Source organism: Montipora capricornis, chromosome 1 (genome assembly GCF_036669925.1).
Source record: "Montipora capricornis isolate CH-2021 chromosome 1, ASM3666992v2, whole genome shotgun sequence".
NCBI lineage: Eukaryota > Metazoa > Cnidaria > Anthozoa > Scleractinia > Acroporidae > Montipora > Montipora capricornis.
In genome coordinates, this window is record NC_090883.1 from 49,589,261 (window position 1) to 49,600,184 (window position 10,924).

Consider the following 10,924-nt stretch of genomic DNA (forward strand, 5'->3'; position numbering starts at 1 on the left):
AAACTCAAAAATGAAAAAAAAATGAAAGCATTTGGTCTTGACTCGAGGTTGGCTCGTGGCTCGTGGTTGACTCGGGCTCGCGTTTGGCTAGGGAATTGATAAAACTCGATACAAACAAGTCTGTGTAAGCCACAGGCGGTTCAATTTCGAAATTTCTTAACTACGGACTAAACTTAAACTCAATACTGGCAAATAAATCGCTTCTCAGTAAAAGAAAAGTAAGAGAGAACACGTACCAGAATTTTCCCATGAAGCATCCTGAAAATTCGTTGACTACTAAATAAACAGAGTGCATACCCACGACTTGCCTGTACTGTTGCAAACGGTTCGCCATTCAGTCAACTGCGCAATACTGTCCTCGTTATCTGAAAGTTCTCATCAACGCTCAGTTTTCCTCAAAGATAACTCTGTTTTGCTCAAGGTATTCTCAGTTTTGCTCAAGGTATTCTTAATTTCACTCAAGGTATTCTCAGTTTTGCTCAAAGTAAGCTTATTCTCAGTTTTTGCTCAAGATATTCTCAAGGTTGCTCCAAGGTTCTGTAGAAGACACAAGGTCTTTAATTAATCAGTTGTCCCGAACTTAGTCTCCGCTCTCGTACAGTATATTTCTGTCTAAATCAACAGAACACGATATAATTATGTTCTTAAAGGGCAATTACTTACCGTATAAGTTCCAAATTGTCCCTCGAAAGAAAGATGACATCAGAACGCCCCATGCGGCGAGAAGTGGTTGTTCGCGGACGAAGCCGCGGACGACCAAAGCCATTGTCAGGGTTTTTAAACATGGGAAGGATGGGTAAATTTTTGTCAACATGGAAATGTTTTCTTCCCATTCACAAATTAGCCATTCATAGCTACATGCATTCTCTGATTATATTTGGTCATGATACAGCGTTAAGCTTTTATCTCACAAAGCTCTTTTCTTATAAATATACTTTTTAAAAATATTTCCCTACCCTAACCCCTACATAGTAATTTTGTCACCATTCGACGTCCACCCATGATCGCCACATCCATCCTCGTCTTCGCTCACATAGGGAGGACATTAGCATGCCCTCCCAAAAATGAGTTAATTAGATTAAGAATGTGCCAGAAGACTAACTAACAAAGCAAAAGAGCAGTGTGGAAGATAAACTTCAACAAACTAATCCTTTACTTTATTCGTTATTGAAGATCTCAGTTCATTGAATATAAGTCCTCACGTTCCATGCCCGCTTGCTTGGGTGATCAGTAGGTAAAGGCAATTGCCAGTCATCACTGATCTTCATTAAATTGAGATTTAAAAAATACTTATATGCTAATTTTTTTCATTGAAATAAATGTATTAATTTAAATTAAAATTGAAAACTAGATATAATCAAGTCTCAGACAACAGAGGCTGTCCTCATGTTCCATGCCCGCTTGGTTGGGTGACCGGTAGGAGAACGACAAGGAGACTGCAATCATCATTGACTGAATATTTTAAGATACAGATTTTTCTTTGTCTAGAAGTCGGAACAATCAGTGCAAAGAAGAATCCATAAAAATAATTTTTTTAGGCAGACTACCACTGTCTATGACCTTATCATTTGGATCCTTAAAACGATAATCTAGATTATTTATTTGTTCGTTGGCTAAGATGACCTTATCAACCCCCATCTCCCACGAACCTCTTCGTAAATCTAAATCTAAAGGTAGTTTGCTCTTAAAATGAGAACCTATCGAGTCTTCATCATTTATCTTACTCACATCGTTATCGTTAGAGAACAACCAGATGAAAAAAATCGTCGTCAACATTCTCCCATTCATAAGTTTTATTTCTCCCATAAATTCATAAATACGAGCAGTTACTTGCTCAAAACTTCGTCTCTGAGTACGAGCTTTTGCACAATCGTAAACATCTCCCACGTCGCAACTACAGCCTTCCGACATCTTCGCCGCCGAAAAACTCAAAATCTCGCACCCACTCTTCACCTCATCAGCATATTATACCTCTCATTAGCATATTAAACCTAACCTCATTAGCATAAAACTGTACGCCGAGTACCCCTTAACTACTGACGCTCTAACCTGCTATGCTAAGGGATCTATGGTGCGTGCCTGTGAGGTGGATTGTCAAGAAATAGCGTTGTGGCCTGGCGATAGCCCTTCAATTGTCTTTCGATCGTCCTTTGCCACTGCGCCCATAATATTGAGTAAAAATGTTTGGCAGTATCTCAGGATGATCACAGCCCGAAATTCCCCTGGTTCAAGAACCGAACAGGGTGGACCCAAGCATGCCCGTCACATATTGCTGTTGAACGTTCTGCCAGGGGGGAGCCTGGCTAGCTCAGTCGGTAGAGCATAAGACTCTTAATCTCAGGGTCGTGGGTTCGAGCTCCACGTTGGGTGGTTAACCATTTTAGAGGCCGAAGGAAGGAAGGCAGGAAGGAAAGAAGGAAGGAAACCCAAGCAGTCAAAGGGATTTGAACCCATGACGGCCGGTTTACAAGACTGGCGCTCCCACCAAGCTACGGTGTCTTGCTCGTAACCTACACAAACTGCCACTGACATTAACCCTTGAGATTTGATTGACGTCCTTTCGTAAACATGAAAAACACTACGGCTGTGAGAGAACAATAGCTTTGAACCTTCAGGAAAGATTTCACCGCCCACAAGTACATCAATTGACGCCGCTAGTGTAAGACTGTCTCCGTGCCCTAATGGATAAGGCATCAACGTCCATCATTTCAACTCAAAATCGTACGGAAAAGAGGAAAGCCGAAAGATGAAGCTGGGAAATGTGAAGTCATGAGTTCTTGGTTTAATCAACGCTAATTCTTGTTAGTTCCTTTCTCTTGCTAGTGCTTTTGGAGGGAATCTGCACAGTAGGAGATCCCTTTTACCTTTCACTTTTTTTGAAAATCATTTCAGTTTTGTCTTGCATCATTAAAAGTTCCCTGACATAGATATACGTCTTAGGATAAGATATTATCAGCATCTTTTGAATATGATATTCCTTGCATAGAACCCGAAGTGGATTAAAAAATCAAGCAAATAAACAAATAATTAACTCAAGAGGTGTACAGTCCAAGAGTTGGACTCAGTTTTATTTATTCCTATCTATTACGATTGTCCGTTTGTCTGATATCCGACCAAAATAAAGGCGATATGATGATGGTGTCGATTGAATAATTGCCACCACAATTCGCTAAGTGTCTTTTCTTATTAAAATATTGTGGTCTCAGAGGGGTATAAACGATAATAAATTGCACTTGCTATTAAAAGACACTTTTGTAAATATGTCCTGAAGTGCACCATACTTAATGCATGGAGATGGTTATGAAACTAGACAAGTTCCTTTCTTTCATGTTTTCATCCGTATTTTTGGCCTTGACCCTGCACAGAACACATCTTTTTTCGAGAAGATAACCAATCAAATCCTTCGATTAAATTATGTGCAACTAATTTACAAACCCGTGCGAAGCGAAAACAAAAGATTGTGCAGGGTCACGGTGAATTCAACATCGATTGCGACAACATTGTTCTCGCTTTTGAAGGTTCTAAGGTTTCATAACCAGTCCCTCGATTATCTATGAGTGCACAGAAGAATCGAAGAAGAGAATAATAATAAGAAGAAAATTTATTTGTACTTTATTCTTGCCTCAGTATCAACTACAATTGGTATTAACTAAATAAATTAGAGTACTGGCTCAGTCAGCCTGGAATAACCATAAGGGCTAGCGGAGCCAGGTAGCCAGTTAATTAATGGAAACTGTTGATTACAATAAATTAAAATTCCAGGTCGGCAAGAAGGCATATTACATTTTTGTCATTATAAAACACACAACGCTGCAACCTGGCAAAATAAATATTTATAACAACTTGAGTAAATATGTTAAGAGCTCCTATTATATGCTTCTAAATTTTCAGTGGCTTTGTGGCCAACAAAGGCCAGGGATAAAAAATGTAAATACCAAAACCAAGAAGCAATTCCAACCTAAAATAATATATAGATTTTGCCAAGCCTAAAAGAAGAGCTCGCGGGTTATTCAGTTATTCTTACAATAAGTTAACTTGGCTTGAGCCTGCGATCCAATCCAACTTCAAAAAAACAGCTGACGTCGATGAGCTCTAAACTTGAAACTGCGATATGGCCCCGTGGTACTGGTCACATTGGCATACATGGAGGAAGGGGGGGGGGGGAATTTTCTCGCATAGATGAGTTAGCCATATTTTTTTACCCATGGTGCCCTGCTTAATTGGGTCAAGTACTGAAAGTATACCAACCAAAACGTTCACTACAAAATTCTCGATAATCATCTGGTTTGAAAGCGTTAGAGAAGAGACTCTACTCTAACATTCACTCCGTCTTTTGCACTTAAAGTAATCCCGGAGTGTATGATCAAAGGAACTTGTGTCTCGGGTGATCGCACAAACTTGAACTTCATCAGGATTTTCACCAGTGCTATCTTAATCTCCAGAAGAGCAAATCTCATTCCAATGCAGTTTCTAGGTCCGGCTCCGAAGGGAAGGTGTTGGAATGCGTGTCGCGTATCGTTTGCGGGACCTCGGAATCTCTCGGGGTTAAACGTCTCCGGTTCCTCCCAAGCATCCGGATCATGATGCAGAGCATATATGGGAATGATAATCTCTGTTCCAGCAGGAATGTGAATGCCATTATTGTCGTAATCTTCTGCACACTCGCGGTTGGCAAATGCGGCTGGTGGGTTTAAGCGTAGAGCTTCTTTAATGACGCAGTCGAGGTACTCAAGCTCACGACAAACGTCGTACAAAGTCTTATTTCCTGAATCGCTTTCTATGGCTTCTTTAATTTCTGCCCTTAGTTTGTCTTGAAGATCTGGATTCACAGCTAAGTGGTAGAGTATAAAACTCAACGTGTTGCTTGACGTCTCGTATCCAGCAATCAGGAATACGAATGATTGCGCGACAATTTCATCATCGGTCAGTTTGATGATCCCTTCTTCCGTGGTCTCCTCGTGAGCTGTCATAATCAGCTGCAGCATATCTTTTCGCCCCGTGTGACCATGCTGACGGCGGCCTTTGACGACCTCTTGTGCCACTTTTTCCATGTAGCTTGCATCTATTCCTTTCAGTGCTTGCAAGAACTTTATGACTAAGTAACCAAATGGTAGACGAGTGATGTTACGAAGGATTTGAGGAGTTCGGAAAAACTTTTTGGTTTCCGTTACTATGTCACCATTTTCACCCAGCTGAATTTTGGCATCCACGCCGAAAGCAGTGGATAAAATCACCTCGAGAGTCAGCTTACTGAACCAATCGAGCATGTCAACACTTTGATCTGCAAAGGTAAGGAATGAAAATTAAAAAAAAACATTATTAAAAAGGGACGAGATCAAATGAAATTTCTCAGATTTAAATGGCCCCGAGCGATCTCTAGACATAGACGGCGTTTACAGGAATACAGTTTCACATCGACAAAATCACGTCAAAGTTGATGCGTTTTGGGAGTATTCATATCATATTATACATGTTTATTTACCCTCGGATTTTAGAGTAGCTTGATGTAGCTAGTATCTCCGAGCATTTACCCTCCCAACCATGATACACCACAGAGGAAAGACCACAACACCGGGAACTCCATGCCCTACTCTTTTACCTCCCATAGGATTATGAACATTGAAGGGTTGTGAGACGGGGTCTATGGTTTATCGTCCTTACCGGAGAAGACTAGAGAGACTAAGCATTTGCAGAAGTCATTACAAAGGCAGCACTTTCTCCTCAGTTATTTAAAATACCCTAAGTATTGGTCCGGCTCGCGACCTCACGACCTCACGACCTCCCGCGTGACAGCCCGATGCTCAACCAACTGAGCCACCGATGCGCGGCAGTTGAAACCGTTTTCGCAGTATTTACGTCATGCCCAACTCATCACAGACTAAAGGGAGACACAATATCTTCCACAAAATTGTCCCACCAGACACGAATTCTTCCAATAATCAGTGGCAAAAAGTAATTGGGACGCTAAAGCTATGATGGGCCTGTAAACCTATCAGAAGTCATTTGCAGTTTTGACTTTAAAACCGTTCGTACCCATCCAGTTACAGGATAGTTAGCCTCTATTGTACAAGGTGAACAAGACAGATTAATCGCGAAATACTTGCGATAGCGCTAAGTTATATTTTGGACTAACATCTTCGTTGCCGTAGCCGTCGTCTTTGCTAAAACTCCTTAACGTTGAAATAGACAACCTGGAAGGAGGAGCTAATTGTTCAAACTAAGGGTGAGCGTGACTTGTGCCTCTGATTGCACTGAGGGCGAATCCAGAAACGTCGCTTGGTCGTTTTTTTTAATCTCTTTGCCGGAGCGTACCAGCGCCTGCAAAGCGTTTAACACTTCAAAAAGTCTCTGTCTATGGTTATGACACGCTTCTGATGGTACAAGCGAGGGCTTCACTTCGTGCGAGATTTTGAACCGAGCAATGCAAATTTTGCGCAGAAATAGTAACCGTATTCAAGTCGATGTGGTCTCGCCGTTTACACGACAAGTGAAACCGAATCGTTTTCAAAACGCTCCATCGTTTTCAAATCGACCCAGTTTCGGCAATGGTCTCGATCGGTGTCATGTAAATGAAAGGCGTAACCGATGCGGTTCGTGTAAACGCTGCCATAGTGAATGTTCGCCGATGTAAAACCATTTCTCCAATAAGATGGAAGTTGTAGCGATCATAGGAACATTCTTTTTGGCTCGAAGATTGCGTGACAAGGTACACATGCTTTAATTAAACTGAAGGTCTCTGATCTCACTCAGTCGTGAATGCTTCTGTATTAAGATCAGTTGTGTGGGATGTTTACTCTACGACAAGCCACGACGGCGAAAAAGTAGTGAGGTCAAAAAAAGGAGAGTCACCCAGAGAGGATACTCTTAAATGATCGAAAGTTTTGCAGTCCTAGCTCATTCGGCCACATTTAATATTTTGACTCTATGTCAATCAAAACTCTGTGCTAATAAAAACATTGTATAGATGTTTTTTCCCATAGATACTGAGGCACAAGGATTATCACTGCTTTTTTTTTTTTCATCTTTAAGAAGAATGCTATAACTCACCAGTATCGCAAATCTCTTCAAGTTTCTTTACAAGAGTGTCACATGATTTCTGGATTAGCGGCACCATCAACTTAATCTTCCCCGCGGTGAACGTCGGAGTCAACGTGTTGCGGATGCGCTTCCATTTCTTGTCCCGCAAGGCACCTACATTTTTAGCGAATGACGTATTAGGTGGTGGTTCGAATTGGAATCTATTGCGAAAGTATGGAAAATCCTTGATCATGATCTGCTTTAACAGCTCGGGGTCACCCACGACCAACGAAGGTCTCGCACCCAGACAGAGGGTATAGACTTTGCCATACTTTTTGAAGTAGTCTAGATGCATTAAGTGCAGGCCACCGTATTTTCGTGCCTCCAGAAAGTTCCCAAGAAAAGGAAGAGGCTTTGGCCCGGGAACATTAAATTTCTTCAGGTCCGTGAAGCCAAGCGTTCCGCACCAGTGAAGTAACAAGACGACAAGTAAGACAAGCGCCAAGATCGTTGTATAATGAACGAGGGATGCCACCGTTTCGAGAGACGTTATTTCGTGCAGCAGTTCTGCCATCCTTGCTTTTTCAGTTGCCGGTTTTCAGTAGCAACAAATAAGAACCTGAAGAAACAACAAGATCAATAGATGGTTTACAACCAATCCCTAGAGACACAGGTAACAATCATGTAATGTGCAATTGCTTGTGGAGGAACAAAAGGAGCTAATGAGAGATCTTTTACATGGCCATGACGTAACATGAAAACCACCTATTCAAAAAACCTCAAAAGCTAATTAAACATGCAAAGCTCTATGACTCCGAAATGAGTTACCAGTTCAGTCGGATGATTGAACTGATTGGGAACAAAGTTTTTAGGGCCCTTTTTAGGCCTTTTTGGTCTGCAAGTCATGCAGGTCAGGACGAGTTGCGACGATTTAGAGACAATGTTTATCTATCCGAATACTGTCATGGCAACAGCAACGGGCCTGTGGAAGTTCGCATGATTTCATCTCCTCAAGAAGTTCATGACCCAGGGTCATGGACTTACGTCTCTTCTTCATAACCGCAATTAAAATACCGAGACGCCGATGCAAAATCGATAAAGTTTTGCCCAGTTTTTCTGAATCGATTCTGAACATTTTTCTGTTTGTTTGTCTGGTCATTTTGTCACGCAAGGGTAAACTTTACGCGCAATTTAAAAAAGGTATATTTCTGATTTTCACTGAAAGTTGTAGCATTAGATTTAGATAGCTTAGATTTATTTGTCGTTTGGATTTGTAACATTCTGCAATAAGGTCGTAAGCTGGTATACGTGTATTGTGTTTTTTTTAGTTGGAAGGGTCATAACAAACACGGCTTCGCCTCGGGGAACAGTTCAACACTGAAGGGTCTCGAGGGAGGCCGAGGAAATAAAACTCATTGTTTCCCGTTCCGGGTAGTCATTAAGTACTCATAATCCTTTTCCAGCGCCATTCACTTTTTAGTATTAAATGAAATTTCGTAACTAACTGAATTCCAAAGCGGCTATTCGTGAACACCGTTTGATCGGCACGGCGTTCCGAGAGAAACTGTCAGACGAGACAATTTGTGAGGCCCTCCCAGAGGTTTTGGGGAACTAGAGAACATGGCTAATTTGAACTGGGGAACAGGGGAACAATGTTAAAATATTTTAGGGAACAAGGGAACAAAAATAATTGAAAACAATTTTAGGGATCAAAAAGTTGGGAACAAGTTTGAAAGTAATTTGGGGAACAAGGGAACACAAGCAAATATTTAAAGGGAACAAGGGAACAAGGATCCCCCCCACCCCCCTAGGCCTGGGAGGGCCTCATTTGTACCACCAAAAATCCATTGTTTTGTAGCGTTGCCTGCATACGCTCCCTGGGAGGAACGATTGCGTGACGAACCCGTAAAAACGTTTGCGTAGGAGGCCCTATACTTTTCACAATCGATTTCACAACTCTAATTAGCTACAAGTGCGCAGGAGGTTCTTGTACGTCGGCTTTCATTTCGTCATGCCTACTTACATAAAACTTATAAACAGTAAAACTTGCTTGACTACATGCCCGCAAAACAATAATTTGCATCAATAAAACACACACACACAATATTCTTTTGACTACGTATGTTATTTAAAACCTTTTCAAGGCTTCTCAATGAAATGACATTGATTTTAGGTTTTGACTCTCAACTTCATTCAAGTGGCAAGAATGCTTTTACTTGAAATAGATTATTTGCAACCTCTCTGGAGACACATATAATAATACTGCAATGTACAATTGTTGGTGGACGAACAAAAAAAGCTAATATAAACGTCCTCCAGAATGGCGGCGATGACGTAATATGAAAACCAGCTATTAAAATTCATAGTAACTTGACAATTGCAAAAGCACTCGAGGCAAAAATACGCACGTACCTTTTCCTTGACGCAAAGTGGCACTTTTTAAAGTGAATACTGACCTGATCACGTTCGAGTCGAAAGGTTATGTTGTTTCCCTTTGGGAATTGGGAATTAGTGGGTGCTTAACAATCAAGCACAGTCACGAGCATAACAGCTCTCATTACGTGGAATGCCGAAGGCATCCACGTCTTAAAACCGGGCTGGAATCTTTTTTTTGTTGGTAGTCACAAATGTGCATACCCCACGGATATTGAATTAATCTCCGATCGGGTGGACTGATTTATATTCCCTAAGGTATTTCCAAACTTCCCTGCCCCGAGGAGAACTCCTATACTTCCCAAGCCATCACGATTTTTCTCTGCTAGCGCGTTAGACCACTCGGCCACCGTGACACACTTCCGTTAAAATGGTGAAAGCAAACATTTATAATAGAATCTTTCCGCCCGCCATGATTGTTTCAGTATTAAACTATTCGATAAAGTGGATAGATGCTTTTTCTTTGAGAAAGGCAAGCTTTAAAGGTAAGGAGAATTTTCTACGTTATTTCTAGATCTTGCTTCGTACTTGTGTGTTCCGCTGTGAACATTATTATTTTGCATATAACGAATACTTCATTAGAAGCATTTTGAATAGAACGAATACGTACTCCAATATTTCTTGGGAACCAGTTTGTTCGCCGTTTTGACGTAGAAAGAAAATAAGAAACTAGCTTTGAACGGCCAAACAAGATAAAAAATGAAATCAAGTTTAAAAAAACGAATCGCCGTCACGGGGACTTCGCAGCCGTCCCCCATCCAAGTACTAACCTCATTCGGAGGAGCTTAACTTCAGCTGACACTTGGACTAGCATCAACGATTGTGATTCGCACAGTGATCTTGTCGAAATTTATAACACTTGAAAGAAAAAAAAAAGCACTAACAAAAACCAGGTGTTATGCCGTCATTTTGTCACAGATGTATCCTTTGTTTCGTGAGTTGTCAGTAAACACGCAAGGTATAACTTGATCACAGGCGGCCGCTAAAATCGATGTCACTTCCGATTTTGCGATTTTACTTGTATGACCAAAAGTACGATAGAAAAATTGAACTCTGATGGAACGTAACAAAAATCTCCCGAAATGTTTTTCGCTGATGGCAAATTGTTTTATTCTCGATCGACACTTCCTAAAAGTTCCTTCTGCTCTCCTTAAAAACTACATATTAATATTTATTTACTTTTTCGTCAATATTTGTTTTGCATAAAGCAGGCTAGCAAAATCTGTACCTTGCTTTGTTCGCATTTTTGAGCGTTAAAATAGAATTTTTGGGCGTATGTTCCTGACAGCAAAAGTCGCATATTTTAACGTCCCCCATCCAGATACTAACCCCGCTGGAAAGGGAAAAAAATTTAGTAACATTGGTCTTGGAAAGGTGTCAGAAGCTCAGAGTACACGCTTAAGCTTGTGGTGAAAAAGAAGTTGTAAATGATCAACATATCGGCTTTGAAGCCAAATGTTTCTCGATTTCCTGT

General features: G+C 41.0%; 1 protein-coding gene and 1 non-coding gene across 5 annotated transcripts in view; one reads left to right on the plus strand and one right to left on the minus strand.

The window, feature by feature from the left end:
* Positions 1-2,297: 2,297 nt before the first annotated feature.
* Trnak-cuu (transfer RNA lysine (anticodon CUU)) lies at positions 2,298-2,370 on the plus strand. The gene has a single exon. It is a non-coding gene; the product is annotated as a tRNA-Lys (tRNA).
* A 1,219-nt stretch (positions 2,371-3,589) lies between these two features.
* LOC138047108 (cytochrome P450 3A8-like) overlaps positions 3,590-10,924 on the minus strand; it is a 7,789-nt gene continuing 454 nt past the window's right edge. The window contains exons 1-3 of one of the 4 annotated variants that reach the window (XM_068893857.1): positions 10,221-10,924; positions 7,048-7,636; positions 3,590-5,281 (exon numbers count right to left, since the gene is read on the minus strand). The exon at positions 10,221-10,924 is cut by the window's right edge and continues 454 nt beyond it. In XM_068893857.1, the coding sequence (XP_068749958.1) occupies positions 4,296-5,281; positions 7,048-7,591 (1,530 nt within the window). In that variant the 5' untranslated portion in view covers positions 7,592-7,636; positions 10,221-10,924 and the 3' untranslated portion in view covers positions 3,590-4,295. Of the gene's footprint in view, positions 5,282-7,047; positions 7,637-7,845; positions 8,424-9,152; positions 9,329-9,429; positions 9,854-10,220 lie in introns of those variants that run through there. The other 3 variants (XM_068893837.1, XM_068893849.1, XM_068893844.1) reach the window with 3 other exon arrangements.